The sequence below is a fragment of the Silene latifolia genome, chromosome 10 (genome assembly GCF_048544455.1).
Source record: "Silene latifolia isolate original U9 population chromosome 10, ASM4854445v1, whole genome shotgun sequence".
NCBI classification, from domain to species: domain Eukaryota; kingdom Viridiplantae; phylum Streptophyta; class Magnoliopsida; order Caryophyllales; family Caryophyllaceae; genus Silene; species Silene latifolia.
Window position 1 is genome coordinate 154,148,486 of NC_133535.1, and position 17,028 is coordinate 154,165,513.

General features: G+C 32.4%; 5 protein-coding genes across 13 annotated transcripts in view; all 5 read right to left on the reverse strand.

Moving 5' to 3' along the window:
- LOC141606452 (F-box/kelch-repeat protein At3g23880-like) overlaps nucleotides 1-13,573 on the reverse strand; it is a 157,796-nt gene extending 144,223 nt beyond the window's left edge. For 8 of the 9 annotated variants that reach the window (XM_074425587.1, XM_074425584.1, XM_074425586.1 and 5 more), the window contains exons 1-3: nucleotides 13,160-13,265; nucleotides 11,176-12,043; nucleotides 10,747-10,906 (exon numbers count right to left, since the gene is read on the reverse strand). The gene's annotated coding sequence lies outside the window, so the exon portion shown is untranslated. Of the gene's footprint in view, nucleotides 1-10,746; nucleotides 10,907-11,175; nucleotides 12,044-13,159; nucleotides 13,266-13,406 lie in introns of those variants that run through there. The other variant, XM_074425580.1, reaches the window with a different exon arrangement.
- LOC141606451 (glutamate synthase 1 [NADH], chloroplastic-like) overlaps nucleotides 1-17,028 on the reverse strand; it is a 261,024-nt gene that overhangs the window by 24,572 nt on the left and 219,424 nt on the right. The gene's annotated exons all lie outside the window — the stretch shown is intronic.
- LOC141609393 (ubiquitin-ribosomal protein eL40 fusion protein-like) lies at nucleotides 1,000-2,084 on the reverse strand. Its single transcript, XM_074428457.1, has 4 exons — nucleotides 1,864-2,084; nucleotides 1,629-1,715; nucleotides 1,399-1,522; nucleotides 1,000-1,286 (listed from the first exon to the last, which is right to left on the reverse strand). The coding sequence occupies exons 1-4, from the start codon at nucleotides 1,964-1,966 to the stop codon at nucleotides 1,172-1,174; spliced, it is 429 nt and encodes a 142-aa protein (XP_074284558.1). The 5' UTR covers nucleotides 1,967-2,084; the 3' UTR covers nucleotides 1,000-1,171.
- LOC141606454 (F-box/kelch-repeat protein At3g23880-like) overlaps nucleotides 4,195-17,028 on the reverse strand; it is a 34,056-nt gene continuing 21,222 nt past the window's right edge. The window contains exon 2 of the mRNA XM_074425589.1: nucleotides 4,195-8,191. Coding sequence (XP_074281690.1) covers nucleotides 4,299-5,597 — 1,299 coding nt within the window. The 5' untranslated portion in view covers nucleotides 5,598-8,191 and the 3' untranslated portion in view covers nucleotides 4,195-4,298. The remainder of the gene's footprint in view (nucleotides 8,192-17,028) is intronic.
- LOC141608640 (F-box/kelch-repeat protein At3g23880-like) lies at nucleotides 12,160-13,290 on the reverse strand. The gene has a single exon (XM_074427983.1). The coding sequence runs from the start codon at nucleotides 13,288-13,290 to the stop codon at nucleotides 12,160-12,162; it is 1,131 nt and encodes a 376-aa protein (XP_074284084.1).

The window sequence follows — 17,028 nt, forward strand, 5'->3', positions numbered from 1 at the left end:
GTGTCCCCAAATAGAACCTTTTTAATATTAATAAGGTGAATACCCAGCCTATATACAAGCTAGTTTAGTATACTCCTCCAATTACTATAACGATAACCCTTCTTCTCCCGTAACTGATTGCTATGTCCGGCTGTCCGCATTTCTTCTTTCGACAATTGGTGGCCCTTGCAGGTAGACGAGCATAACATCTAATCACATATACCAATTATTAAGTCAATTTTATGATATACTCCCTCCGTCCCGGTCAATTGTTGTCCTTTGGTTTTGGCACAAAGACCAAGGAAAGAGAAGAGGGCCAATAATCAAATGACAAGTGGAACAAAGTGAATGAGAATGATCAAATTACTCATCAAGTTTATTCTTAAAATAGAAAGGACAACAAATGACTGAAACACCTAAAAATAAAAAAGGACAACAAATGACCGGGATAGAGGAGTAACACTTAAACCGTTTTTCCCTAAAAGAGAAGACATGTACTGCAATAATACCTTTTTTATCTCCCCAAAGCATGCTCAAGATTCTAACATACATATTTATAGTCACCAACGGACGATACATCACCAGATACTACCTCTGTCCCGGTCATTTTATTATCCTTTGGTTTTGGCACAAAGACCAAGGAAAGAGGAAAAAGGCTAATTACTAAATGACATGTGGATGAAATTGAGGGTGAATCATCAAATTGTTCATCAAATGCAATCCTAAAATAAAAAGGAAAACAAATGACGGAGACACCCAAAAAGGAAAAGGATAACAAATGACCGGGACAGAGGGAGTACATTAAAGATACAAGGGAAGTTGAATGGCAGTCCAAAACGCTCTAAATACCAATCTGATTCATATTGATGCACTTTGGGGGTCACTGTTTATCAAAAAGTTATCACATTTCTTCTTATCGCACATACGACGGTCTTACAATAAAATTTGAGCCCAAGGTAATGACAAAGGTATAGTACTCCGTATATATTTACTCTTAGATTATCTGATTCTATTCAATACTTTAAACTGAATCAAACCAATAAGAATAATAACCTTTTCGAAATAAATACAGGAGCAAGGATGCTCTTAGATAATCCTAGACATCATATCCATAACAATATAGCTTGACATGCTACAGAAAACTTCTTATGAGACGATAATTATAACAACAGACGATGATAGTATATACAAGCTAGCTTAGAATACGCCTCCAATTACGATAACCCTTCTTCTCCCGTAACTGATTGCTATGTCCGCATTTCTTCTTTCGACAATTGGTGGCTTTTGCAGGAAGACGAGCATAACATCTAACCACATATACCAATTATTATTAAGTCAATTTCATGATATAATATCATTTAAATCTTTTGTAGAATTATTTGTGATCGTTCATAATTATTAAGTAAATAAATAACATACTTGCAGCATATCTTCTTGTCTAGATGGAATTTAAGAGCCAATGCCCGGCCATTACGCCACGCCGTCCACCACCATTCATACCGAGACTCTCCTGATCTTAGCCATTCAAGATGAAGTTTTGATTCTGCATATTTATTATGTCAAAACATACATAATATATTCCAGTGTAAAAACCGCCTTATACAAGACTAACTGTATAAATAAATAAAGAGATTGGTGAATTTAGATACCATTCTTGATGCCACAATTAGCTAGGGTATGACTATTTTGCAGCCGCTTTCCATCCAAAATCAAACAATTTTGATACGAGGGAATACCTATTTGTGAATATAAATCATTAGTACGTGACAAGCTCAGGTACTAAACTGAAATGAAGTGAATTGAAATAATCCCCAAAAAAAAAACCGAGTCTATGCTCGGAATACAATTTTAAAATTTCATCTTTCGATAAGAAATCGAAATTACCTTCGTTTTCTTGGATCTTATTTACGACATCTTCAATTGTATGAGTCGATTCAACATCTAAAGTGATGGTTCTACCGGCAACAGTTTTTACAAATATTTTCATTTATTTTACTCGATTTTTTTTGTGCTTTCGCTGTGACCGCAAGGTAAATAGTTAAACTTTGGTGATTGTATTTATACGTCAAGTGATGGAGTGATTAAACAAGGAAAATTGGATACCAAAGATTCACAAAATCGGGTAAAACCTTTCCCCAAGATATTGCTACATATTAAAGCCGTGGCCCGTGGTGGCCAAGGTCAAATTTCGACTAATTACACGTGTTAATGTTTAACTAGGTAGGATGTTACTCCACATTTATACCCATAATCCCCCTTAAACTAAAAGAATAAGAAAACTGAAAATTTTCCCGCCTAAATGCTTTTAACTATAAATTGGGCTTAACTTTATCTAGATATGTATTGGACCTAATATATGGTCTTTATGTGTCAAAGTATCTTATCAAACACCACGACTTTTATAGTTTGGCCAAATTTATTTTATTCATTATTATCTCATTAGTCAAATATATGTATTTTAAATGTCGTAAATTTTCTATTTAAAACATATGCAGATTTTACTCATATTATTAAAATCAGTGTGTGTTTTTCACTTTTTTATTCTTTAAATTTTTTCCTCCGTTTAAATTGTTATTCCGTATACTGTAACAAAAATTACAAAAATAGTTATATGCTTCAAATGCGTAAAAATAAGCATAAGTTTTTGTAATTAAACTAACAATCTTCTTTTTTTAATCATAAACTTATTCCGAGTAAAAATGTAAAGTTCGTTCTATTTTAATTTTTAGTATTTTTACACATTAACAATTGTAGATAATTACAAATAAAATTCAAAGTTCATTTATATATATTATTATTATTATTATTATTATTATTATTATTATTATTATTATTATTATTATTATTATTATTATTATTATTATTATTATTATTATTAGCTCTAATTGGTAAGTCTTTACATATGACATTCTAAAATACCGTGCATTCGCACGGGCTCCATACTAGTATTAAGTAATTTTGTAAAAATTTTAAACTTTAATTACCGTGCATATAAATATATAATACACTATGTCTAAACTAGTAATATACTCCCTCTATTTCGGTCATTTATTTATTTATTTTTTTTATTTTTGGGAGTCTTATTTATTCATTTATTTATTTATATTAGGAATTTTTTTAAGGATAATTTGACTAACGTAACCTATTATTGTCACTTAGTAATAACACCTTCAAATGACCCTCTCTCGAGTCTCTCCTCTCATTGATCTTTCAAAATAAAAGGTAACTAAATGACCGAAACAAAGGGAATATACAAGAACAATTGCATATGTTTATTCTTAACTTAATTGGTAAGGTCGTGAGAAATCGTATTCATGACATGGTTCAAATCCCATCAGCGACATGCTCTAATACGCAGCTTCCTCTCTATGCTAGCCAACGGCTAGTGTATCTCACCAACTAAGGCAAATTTCTCTATTTGCCTAGTTTAGAAATAGAGTTGTTAAGAAGATATTCTTTGCCTTATTCTTTGCTTCCTGTACATTATAAATAGCATTAGATTAATAGCCTTTGTACAACATTCATTTTCAGAAATAATACTAGCAATTATATTCTCTCCAATCTTATACATTTTAACATGCTCAATATATATTCTTCGAACCAATGAGTAAAGAGAAAAAAGTAAGTTTAGTATTAAGATTGATTCTTTATTTTAACATAAATAATATAAAGTGTGTTTTTAACTTACAGTCATGTTTAGTCGGTTCATTTTTTGGTTGGGTAGTTTCGGGTCGAGCCAGCTCGGGTCAGGTTCGGGCCAAGTATGGTTACTTCTAGTTTTGAGTCACATTCAGTGGTTGTACTTCAAGTCAATTTCGGGTTTCAAATCAGCATTTTAAGGTCGAGTCTATTAATCCAGGTTGATTTTGCTAGGTATAATTATATCGTCCTAGACTCCTAGACATACGAAATGGGTCAACTGGAGTAGTATTGAACTATTGATAGTAATTTTAGTTTGATTCCGATCATTTCATTTTGGTTAGCAATTTTAATCGACTTATAGGACGCATTATGTTCGCCCATGGGTAAAAACTGTTCCATAATATAGTTCATGCTGTTATCCTAAATGATAAACTGCCTTTGAGTGTAAGGAGTACCGTCCTCGTGGAGGACACAAGAAATTTTCATCCTAAAATAGAGTAAAGCGGCTTACTGTCGCAGCTTGTCGACCCGTCGAGTATCAGATGCAACGTACTCCATATGAGAAAACAATGCATTCGAATTCTGAACATGATATGATAAATTACAAAACATCAAGACTTGTTCAACCAAGGGGAGAGAATACAAAACACAGCACTTCAATATAATCTTTGATCTTTCTACAACATAATCTGTCTAGTGAATCTCAGATTAAAAAAAAATGGTGAAATCAAACTTGGAACATAACTCACTATAGAAAGCCTGTCAGCTTGTTCCAACGTCGCAAGAGGGGTCCGGTCTTTAGCCGAGAAACCCGAATCCATCAGTGCTAGCTCTGAACCCTTTGAGATGGCGAAAAACTTTCCGGTCTTGGTAGGTCCCACCAGCCCGGAGCAAGCCCATTTCTCCGAATTAGAGGATATGGTCACCCATTTCACCACTCCGGGTCGCTTCAAAATGGAGAGATCCGCCTCGTGGCGGATGTTAAGATTGCACATGGACAAACACCCTCCTATAACACACAAGAACTGATCCCTTCCATTTGGGACTACTAAACCGGGAACTTCTTCAAACTTTTCAAGAGTTAGACTAAAACGAACGACAACCCGTTTCTCAAGAGGGCCTTTTGATACCATGATCCAATAAAGCGAGTCGTTAACCAGAACACCCGGGTTGGTTCTGGTTAAAGAGAGACTCGGGTCAAGCCCATGATCGTGAATTCGTTTCCATTCTCGAGAACCCAAAGAAAAGACGGACACATTTATTTCTAACAGGTCATAGTCTTGAACTATTTTGACAACCTTATAGTCATCCGAGTTGGAGACGTAGGCAAATCCCCAAGACACAATACAATCACAGGATGTAAAACAGGGGTCGGAAAATTTGCGCCAATCGTAACTTACAGGGTTCCATACATAGAAATAATCAGCAGAAAAAGAGGAATTAGCTAAACAGACTAACCCATTACATGAACCTACCAATTGAATCTCATTTCCTTCGTCGCCATGGTTCTCAAAATTGGGTTCTAGTTTAACTAAGCGATAATCAAGAACTACATTATCATCTTGAACAGAAAGAAGATAGAACTTAGTAGCTACCTGAATGAATAGATAGTCTACAGGAGAAGATGGAAGGTGACCTGAAAGACGGGTTTTAAAATGAATATTAGCAAATTCATAAGACGAGACAGTAGAGCACCAATGTTTCGAAACTGACTTAAGCCGAAGCAAGCATTTGATAGGAAGCCTAGCAAGTATCTCATAGGTAAACAAATCAAGTGGGAGATCATTTTCTTGGGTAAGAATTGAGAAATTTGTGAAACTAGTTGTTGGTGCAACAGTTTTGACAAATTGGTTAAGTAATTTGAGACCCTTTACGATTGTACGATGAGGTTTTCTCTTAACAATCGTCGTTTGGTAGGCATAATCTTCAACTCGGTACACATCGGAGTTGATTAATTTCCTACTAATTTCCTCCATTCCTTTTTTTTTTTTTTTTTTTTTTAACCTTAAAACTTTTCAACTAATTATGAATGAGGTGATGATTGAGGAAGTCTTAATAGTTCAGGGTTTATATAGAGAAATTGATGACTTACTTGTTGACAGTTCTTATGTTATACCCCACGTTTTTCAATACTAAAACAATATTAGGAACTACAGTATTGCATTAACATCACCCTTGCTCGAACCAGGGTAAGGGGGTTGGATCTACGTACATACCCTTCACATGCAAGACCATGACACATGCAGTAGCATAGCCAAATATAAGGTAGTGGGGTCTTGAGACCCCACAACTTTCCGACAATTGACTGTTTTCATCATTATAATTTGTCTGACTTGAAAATTTTATGTCTTTAAGATCTCGTAACAAAAAAAAATGAATACAATTACGTTAAAATAAACCCGCACTTAAACGATTCTGGCTCCGCCGCTGGACACATGACACACAGGTTCCTCAGGTGGGTCATTTTTAAATAAAAATCAGGATAATTATCCGCCACATCAATATAGGAAAAGAAGATAAGAATTAAAACTTAACTCATTTTATATAAAATGAGACCATGCGTCTCTTCATTTCAATTGTATAGTTTACACTTAACTTTACTAGTCAACCGATATCATGGTTGTGGCTTGTGATAGGTCATAAGTTAAAACGATCTTAAACATGATTAATTATATCTTCAAATACATATAAAGGTCGATGTGGAATCCATATCCAAGACTATGTAAAAATATTGGAGATAGACAGGAAGTAGGAAACTAAGAAGTGTAGGAGTCATGCAAATCTAAACAAGAAGAATTCAAAGCAAAATACAGGCTCTATCACCAAAATCTAAATAATGACTCATCAAAATGTCACCATGTTGGTCAGAAGTCAGACCTACAGAATATTGTTGTACAATGTCAATAATTTTTGGGTGACACGCTCTTTCACTATAAGTCTATATTACTTCTATGATTTAATTGTTAAATATTGTTCTTTTATTAATAGTAACAAATGAATTGACTTTCTAATAAAAAACTGTCTCATACTGTAAAACCGTAAAATTGTCTTACCGTTATAAAAATTATGGTACAAAGTATACTAATTTAACAGTGATTATCGTAAATCCTTTAGTTTTAATCCTCATCATCTTTTCCATCAACACATAATTAATTATCTAGTCTAGTACATTTGGAACAAGTACATTTGGAACAAAAAAAAGTCCATTGTTATTCTCCTAATGGTGTGATTGACAACTTAGAATTGTAACTATAAATTCCGTAATCGAGAAAATTTAAGTGTTTTTTAAAAAATATTGAGAAATTGAAATTCGAAATCGAATTCTACTTAGATCTTCAAAAGAAGTTTTGGAATTTGATTTAAAATTAAATTCAAACATTTTAATTTCTATATTTAAAATCACAAAAGTAAAATTAATTTCGTATTTTCAAACATTACCTAATAGATTAATTTATCAGGGGTTAGAGCATTATTAACTAGCTCTTGAGAACATCAGAAGACGACTGATACTTTATCAGTGGACACTAAAAAGCATACATCTTGTTTCCTACTAATTTGTCTTGCTTGACCATGAATTAGTTATGGGTAGGGATAGCAATGGGTCGGGTTGGATCGGGTTTTGCAAGATCCAAACCCGATCCACTTATTTATTGGATCACAGATCCATATCCATACCCGATTCATATCCAAAATTTTAAAATCCATACCCGATCCATTATACTTTTTTTCAAACCCATACCCGCTCCAAATCCATACCCGCTCCACTACATAATCCAAAACCCAAGACGAAACTTGATTTGACTACATAAAAATTTAATATTATATAAGAAAATTTAAATTTCAAGGTTAATAAATCCTAAATTTTCAATAATATCCACTTGGATCGGGTTCGGGTATGAATGGATCGGGTTTGGATTTGGTTCGGGTTTTCCAATAATGGATATGGATATTGGTTTTTAAATAGTGGATCGGGAATGGGTTTTCAAAGAGTGGGTTTGGATCGAATTTTTTCCTTCGGTTCGGTTTGAGTCATAATTGCCATCCCTAGTTATGGGTGAGGTGATGACTGAGGAAGTCCTAATATGGTTCAGGTTTTATATAGGAGAATTGATGACTTGTTGACAACTCTTATGTAGTACACTTATGCCCTACCTTTTTGAATACTTAAACAATGAAGTATGGTAGAAACTATAAACAATATCACAAATTGGAACACTATAGTACTGCATTAACAATTTACCATTACTCTCACTCGAATCAAAGGTAAGGGGGTAGGAATGTTGGATATACTATAATACACACCCTTCACATGCAGGGGCGGCCCGCATAAGGGCAAACCCAATTCTGAGGATCGTTTAGAGGGGCAGTGACCTAGGATCCAAGCTTGAGAGGAGTTTAATTTTCTTGAATTTTTTCATTATACATTTGTATTTTTTTTTCACAAATTGTTGAATAAGACCATTAATTTATGACTAACCTATTAAACAAAAGTCCAATTAAATTTATAAATTTTGATAACCTAATATTTCTATATTTCATATTAGAAATCATTTTAGGAAATCAAAATTTTCTTTTTTTTATGTCGTTTCACTTTTTCATTTATTACACCATCTCTATATTTTTCTCATAACTAGAGAAAAGAGATTATTTAAGTCACTAGATTATTGAAAAAGTATCCAGTATATCACACATGTCCAAAAGTCCAAGACTCGTAATAATGCAATTGAAATCCGCTCCATTTTCTTTCAATGTCTAGATTCTGGTTTAAAACGATCTAATGGTTGATTGAATGAAGAGGTTATTAAAAAAAGAGTGATTTTAAATAGGGATAAATCCAATGGTATCTCTGAAATTTGATTTTTTTCACCGAATGCCCCTATTTGTGTCAAAAAAATGTTTTGACTAGTCATATCTCTTAGTTACGAGATTGAAACGCCATGAATTTTTTTCCTTAGTGGATTGCCTTCAAGAGATTTTCAACTTGAAAAAAAAAATCGTCCTTTACTGACATCTTAAAACGGGGTTACGACTTATCAAAATTTATTCATTCAAGAAACTTTTGATCGGCTTTTATTTTCGATCACATATGAAGAAAATGAAGTATTTTTTTTTTCAAAATAATTGTCTTTCCAAGATCAACAATTTAAGAAAAAGAATCGCGGCTAATGGCTATACGAAATCGTTACTAAGAGATATGAGCAGTTAAAGTAATTTTTCAAAAAAACAAGACATTTGGGGGGAAAATTGCAAGCTTTAACAAAGCGTCTTGCTTGTGACGGGCTAATTCCGTCACAAGCTGAAAACCTCTCACAAAAAGGGAGAGGGGACAAGGTGGGGCATCCCCCATGTGCTTCCCCACTTACCTCTCATGGGTTTTTTGTGAGAGGAAATGGTATCCGTCTTCAGCTTGTGACGGATATCGCCGTCTTCAATGAGATTTTGTGAAGCTTTAAGGGTACCATAAAAATTATCCCTTTAAATATTATTCCGTATTTTATTAGAGGACATGGAAGGAAAGGGAGGGATCAATACACGTAATAATGGACAGAGACAGGAAGTAGAGACTGTAGCAGTGGCCAGCCATGCATGCAGATCTAAATCTAAAGAATTGAAAGCAAAAATACGCGCTCAATTCTCCACGTAAAACCATATCATCACCATGTCAGCATGTTATTGTTGGTCATAACCACTAGGGAGTATTTAATTTCCTATTGATAAGTCATGTATGTTAGTTACTACTGTATGTTAGTCACTGATATAGAAGCCCCATGATGCTTATTAGACCAATATAAAAAGGGACTCATAACGTCACTCGAAAATCTACTTCACCACTCAATATATGCGATTGTAGAATTAGAAGGGAGTATATCATTTTCCAGCCGAAAAAACATACTTTTTAAAATTAAATCATATTTAATATTAATAACATTATTATATTCATTATTTTAATAATTATTTTATTATTTAATGATATAAAAGTTAATATAAAATTGACTTTTAAATTCATTTTTAAATTAAAAATATTAAAATAATATTTTCATATTTATAAAATTCAAATATAATATGAAAATACTATATATTTTAATAATATTCTTAATTTATATTTGACCCATCGAGTCGAGCGGGTCGGGTTGGGTTTCGACCCTAAAACAACGGGTCATTTCAGGGTCACGGGTCAAGATTTACGGGTCTTTGACCCTAAAAACCGGGTCGTATCGGGTTTACGGGTCAGGTCATGTTTTAGGTCATGTACTCATGTTTTGAGTCTGATACTCATCTATCCAAAAGTTGTTGAGTCCGTGAATAAAGTCAGTCTTAATTATAATACGCCAAATACCCAAATCAGAATCCCCACTAAACATCAATTCAACAACTTTTGGATTCTGGGCATCTGGGATAATTTGGCTCTAAGATTAAGTACATTTGAAATAAAAATCCCATTGCTTTTGCTCAAATAGATTTATTTATCATGGGTTACTTGGCTTTTGACAAAATCAGAAGACAAATACTCCATCAGAGAACAGTAAAAAGCAGTCATCTTTTGAAATTAATCTTTTTGAATGAATGCAGAGGGGTAACAGGGTAAGGTAAGGCTTGACTCTACTTTAAATTAGAGTTTCGAGGAGTCTAGAGCCACCTCGACTCAGAATGTAAGCAACATTCACTGGGCCAACAGCACCCCTGTCTAGGTGGTCATATTACTATTAAGAGTTGCCTCAATGACTAAAGGATTATATACAAAAGCAAACTCCGAATCATCCAATAGTTTCGTGAAGCCAAAGGTTAAAAGATGACTCGATAAATTATAGACTAAATATATTCCTGCAATCAGGAACCCAACTGTAATGCTACTGGTCTGTGCCATCCTTTACTATCAATCTAATGATGAATTATATACTCTAATTTGTTATGTAGATAAACTTCTGGAAGTCTCGGACTAGGTTATATTTTAGTTGAGTGATTTCAAATCAGTTTGTATTTTGGTTCTACCTCGGGTTGTGGGGTGGTCATTCAGGTTAGGTTGGTTTTCATTTCATCATCTATTTAGATGTCCACGAGCGATAATTGTACAAAGAACACTGAGCAACTAACCATAATTTATTAAAGAACAATGAGAAAACGAACCTCTGACTCTCAGAAGACCCGACCAAACAGTGTGTCATACAGATATAAGCTCTGCAGCATCAGAATTGTCTCATAGACTCTCAGAATCAGCCATTGCAGCCTCGCCTCAATCATTTAGCTATAAAGCGATCTATACTCCTCAAAATGCGGCCGTGGATATCTTTCGATCTCACAACATATATTTAAAAAGTATAGTCAGATATACATAACTTTTCGACTACCCGTAATAACAAATAAATTATTTCCAAAGTGATCCACAAGCAAAAGAACAACCTAAATGATCCAAAGTGATGAAATACCAAGACTCAAAAGGGTGTCGATGTCTCACAGACCCTTTAAAAGCAGAACAACAAATCCAGTAACGAATCAACAGGCAAGGATACCAGTAGCTAGTCTAGCTACTCAAAATTATAAGAATAGAAGACTTACATGTGGAATAATAAGAAGCCATGAAATCCAAAATATTTCATCAGAAAAACACATAGTTTTACCAAATCATTTCAATATATTATCACATACTAGTATTTGATCAGTTGTAAATCACGATTTCTATCTTTATAGAGTAACGTAACAACCACCTTGCGGAAAATGACACGAAAATACATAACTGATAAAAGTAACAACTAACAAACATGCCAGAAACACTACACAGTTGAAAGCAAAAAAGAAAAACATTGTCAAGCAGATCACATGAGATCAGCAGATCAATATAAAGAAGAACAAATGTTTCATGTGAAACTCATGCTGTTAAATGCTAACATCCAAGATATTGACTGACAAAGACTGAGCTATAATCACATTGCAGGACATACAAATATGAAGTGGTTGTTGCATAAACAAATCAAATGTAGAAACTTCAGTACTTAAGGAGCATATGCCAAAATCCTTGCTCATAGATTCCATACAGCATGATGGTACAACAAGATTTTCATTTCACGTTTTATATTCACAAAAACATAACGGTCTTACATTTGTGACCAACCATTAACTTTATAATTTAAGGAGAAATGTGAGATCACACTTCAAAGTTCAAACATAGCTCACTACAAGTCTACAACCTACATCAGCTTGTTCCAAATTTATAGGGAGAGTACATCATATATTAGTACTATGTCTAATTGATGAATCCGGGTTCATATGCCATGTGTGCTAGCTCCAACTCCTTCCAGATGACAAAACATTTAGCGATGCTGATGAGTCCCGCCAACCAAGGACAGGCATGAACTAGAGCAAAAAAAATCCATGGATCCACAAATTCATGTGCCCTACCATCTGATAAATCTAATAGAAAAATGACCTAATGCAAGTAAATGAAGATGGGATCAATTGTAAAGAAATACTCTAAGATAGTACAAAACAGTCACATAGAGTTCTACAAGCAATTTATAAAGAGCATATAATGCAACATTGTATTTATGCCTCCAAAGGCTCGACGATGGGAAAAGGCGAAACCAGGCTTGGGAAATATATTGCAATTTTAAGCAACATATCAAACCTCAAAAGTGTTGTGTATTGCATAGGGTTTGTACGTGTGTCAAGTAACCCTAATGTTGTACCCCTAGAACCCTCATCATATAATGGATTCGTCACAAAAAATTTGTCAGCCTTTGTAAACCCAAGCATTTGAGAGTACATGTCTAATCTGAACCCCTTTGGTAGACAAATAGATTTCAGTATTGAGGGAGGTTCCAATATATTCATTAACTTGTCACCCGTACAGCTGCACGTGCTCAAACGCCCTCCCATAACTCCCAAGACGTCCATTTCGACACAATTGATCGTAATTATGTCAAACCTCTCAATCCTTAAATCAAAGCTAACAACTGAATCACCGTCTTGGATACTAATAGCAGGCCAGTATAACTTGTCATTAACAAGCATCGTGTATCTATAAACTACGAGCGGGTTATGACCAAAATCAATTTCTCTCCACCTATTTTCCCTAAGAGAGAAGATGTGAACAATAGGTTTTTTTTCATTACCCCAATATTCTGACAGAATTCGAACATATTTGTAGTCATCGACATTGGATGCATACCCAAATCCAGAGGCTACATAAGGGCAAACTGATTCATCAAAATGCTTCAAATACCCATCTGACTCATATTGGTGCAGCTTACAGGTAGCCGGATTCAATAAAATGAAGTATTCATTATAATATTGGGTTAAACAAATTAACCCATTGCAGCACCCTGTAAGTTCAAGATTATACTTTCCGGGCATGAAATCGACGTCTAGCTTAACCAAATTATCTTCAGAATTAGCACAAATTTGATCATCATCGTCGCAAGAGAAAATGTAACAACTTTCACCACATTTGATAAACAAGGTGTCAATAGGAGCATAAGGGTGAGGAAAGGGGGATTTGATAAGGTGGGCATTAGCGAAATCGGAAGAAGAAAGAGTAGAATACCATTGTTTCGAAACCGATTTAAATCGAATAATTGATTTGACGGGTAATCTTGTAAGTATTTCTTCAATAATTAGATCATCAGAGAGGTAACTTTGTTGCGGAATCACATGCTTCTTCTTACTCTTTGTCATTGAAGAACTAAGATGTAATTAACCAGAATGATTACTAAACATAAAACTGCAGATTTTCCCCCAAATCAATTAAACGTATAAGAACAAAGCATGAAACCCTAAAATTAGCTGCAAACCTGAAAACAGAAGCGAGAGTAGTCGCCGATCGTCGGATACTCTGCTCTCCCTCTATGTGTGACTGTGTGAGTGACTGAGCGAGTGACTGAATCTTGTTTAGGGTTTCGGATCGGGTTATATTAAATTGGTATTATTGATACTAACTTTAGTTTTGATTTTAGTTCAATTTCGGTCAGGTTTATTTTGGTAGTAATTTTAATCGGCTTGTGGCCATTTTTTGGTCGATTACGGAACAGTTAGGCTCCGGCAAGTCATTTTAGGTATCTGATTTGGTTAAAATAGCTTATTTGACCAACATTTTAGATACCTTATTTTTTTTGTAAGCGTTTGGTAAATAGCTTATTTAACCAAATAATCTATCTGAAATGAAAGGCTACCTAGAGTAGCATTTGAGATTTCAGGTACCTGATTTGATTTGGATTTCCGTTTTTACCCCTTAAATCCCCTATATACTAAATGAATAGGTAATTTCTATCATTTTTCCGCCAAAAAGCATATTCTCAAAAAAGGAAATTAATGATAATTATGTCCATTCACTAAATAAGGAAGCTAACAATTACAATTTAATTCATCTATTATATTTTCATTAAAATTAATTTTTTCATCAAATTATATTATTTTCACTAAACTCTAAATTATGATATTTTAATTAAAACAAAATAAAATTGATATAAAATTATAAATTGCTAAATCTTTTATTAATCCTATTATTAGATGATGAGTTGACCCATATTCTGTATAAAACAAAAACTAGAAATCGTTGTTATTACTTTCGTAACAAAAAAAAAAATTAAAAAAAAAATATAAATTGAAACTCATTAACTTTATGCTATAAAAATATTTTTATTAAAATATATTTCAACTAATTACTTGATTCTCTTAACTAATTTTCAATTCTAACTTTTATTTATCAAAGCAAAATACAATGATAAGAAATGTAAATAACTATAAGGTACCAATATTATATAAATCATTTTATAAAAATATTAAACTATAAGTACCGTGCATTATATGCACGGGGTCTAAACTAGTTTATACTATTAAATAGTTATCACGTCATTTTACGTCATTTCATCAAAATCAGTTACTTTTTCAGTTAGTTGTCAAACACTTTTTTATATAATCAACTACCTAATTAATTCCTAATTTTCAGCTACCTTATCAAAAGCATATTCTCAAAAAAGGAAATTAATGATAATTATGTTCATTCACTAAATAAGGAAGCTAACAATTACAATTTAATTCATCTATTATATTTTCATTAAAATTAATTTTTTCATCAAATTATATTATTTTCACTAAACTCTAAATTATGATATTTTAATTAAAACAAAATAAAATTGATATAAAATTATAAATTGCTAAATCTTTTATTAATCCTATTATTAGATGATGAGTTGACCCATATTCTGTATAAAACAAAAACTAGAAATCGTTGTTATTACTTTCGTAACAAAAAAAAAATAAAAAAAAATATAAATTGAAACTCATTAACTTTATGCTATAAAAATATTTTCATTAAAATATATTTCAACTAATTACTTGATTCTCTTAACTAATTTTAAATTCTAACTTTTATTTATCAAAGCAAAATACAATGATAAGAAATGTAAATAACTATAAGGTACCAATATTATATAAATCATTTTATAAAAATATTAAACTATAAGTACCGTGCATTATATGCACAGGGTCTAAACTAGTTTATACTATTAAATAGTTATCACGTCATTTTACGTCATTTCATCAAAATCAGTTACTTTTTCAGTTAGTTGTCAAACACTTTTTTATATAATCAACTACCTAATTAATTCCTAATTTTCAGCTACCTTAACAGTTAACTTTTCAGGTTTCAGTTAGCTTTTCATGTTCCAGCTACCTTTTCAGTTAATTTTACCAAATAGAGCTTAGGCTAGAATGAGTTAAGGTGAATAGTTTTCTTAAGCTGGGTTAGGCTAATAATTTTCAATTCCAATGGCTTAGTTCGACGTACATGAAATTTATTAAATACGAAAAATGCCAAATAATTCAGTTATTTAAATTTTCAAATGTATTCGGTTACAAGTTATCATAGATAATAATTCTTATGCATTTAAGTTGGTGGTTTTTTGGGTATATCAAATTCAGTTCATTCGGATTAAATCAGATTTTGATTACTTATGAGGTTATTATATTGGTGGTTTTCAATCTTATCTATATTAATACAAAAGACAATACTCAATCCTCAGCGCGTCACGTCATTAGTGCAGCCTTTTTTTTTTTTTTTGGAAATTCATGTTATGGTGGGACCCGTTAGTGTGCAATGTATTTATTTCTTCAGATTTTCGTCTTTTCAAACATGCGATAAATTTCGTCTTGCAACAAATTCTATGAAATAATATTATGAAAAAATTCTATGAATTAATATTATGAAATAATTTTATACATTCCGTGTAAATAAAATTAATAACATATAATTAGAATGAATTACAAATGGGAGTAAATGAAATTGAATTACATAATTTTTAAAACAAAATTAAATAATAATAAAATTACATTATTACGAGAAGGAATTACATTTATATTACGAGAAAGAATTACATTTATATACGGAATAGAACATAAAACGCAAATGAATTACATACATAATTTTTTAAAACTACATGGTACAAAATTTTTGTTTAAAAAATCAATCATGACGGAGTATCTTATCTTTATTAATTCAGAAGACAATACTCAATCCAGGACGTGGCACGTCATTAATACAACCTTTTTTTTAATTCATGTTATGCTGGGACCCGTTAGTGTGCAAAATATTTATTTCTTCAGAATTCCGCCAATACAAACATGCGACAAATTCCGTCTTAGAACAAATACTATGAAATAATACTATGGAATAATTTTATACATTCCGAATAAATAAAATTAATGGCATATAAGCGGTATGAATTACAAATCGGAATAAATGAAACTAATTACAAATTATAGAATTTACATAATTTTACAAAAAAATTGAATAACAAAAAAATTACATAATTACGAGAAGGATTTATATTTAATTACGGGATTGAATTACATATAATGCGAATAAATTACAGGCATAATTTTTTAAAACTAGATAGTACGATATATTTAAAAAAAATCATGACGGAGTATTTACTTATAGTTAAAAACTCGGCAACTTAATTACTAGCCGCGCACACCAAAAATGGTAGGTGACACTGACAATGATACGCTACCAAATAAATTTACTCTTCAACAAACGTCGAGAATGTTCATTTCCAGTTAGATCACTGATTTACATTAAACATGTAGATCCCTGATATAGAACTATTAGATAATTACAATAGAAATGTAAAAATAAAATATTCATCAAAAAACATTCATACCGTCCTAAATACATCCCGTGCAATTTTGCACGGGTTTAAAACTAGTTGATTATGAACTCAAATGCTTTCAAACGGCGTCTCAGATCCTTTTCTTCCTATGTCTTTCCCCAAGTTAAAACATTTTTTTTTCAAATTAGTGATAACATTATATTACACGAATTTCTGTATATACGATTTGAATTCTGTATATAAGATACAGTTTCTCGAAAACCGATCAGGTCTAAGTTAGGCATCAAAAACAAAACCAAGTATA

Coding starts and splice junctions, on each gene's coding strand:
- LOC141608640 (XM_074427983.1), bottom strand. CDS start 13,290: ATGACAAAGAGTAAGAAGAAGCATGTGATTCCGCAACAAAGTTACCTC.
- LOC141609393 (XM_074428457.1), bottom strand. CDS start 1,966: ATGAAAATATTTGTAAAAACTGTTGCCGGTAGAACCATCACTTTAGAT. Junction 1,523..1,628: donor TAATTGTGGCATCAAGAATG/GTATCTAAATTC, acceptor ATAAATATGCAG/AATCAAAACTTCATCTTGAA. Junction 1,287..1,398: donor GACAAGAAGATATGCTGCAA/GTATGTTATTTA, acceptor ATATGTGGTTAG/ATGTTATGCTCGTCTTCCTG.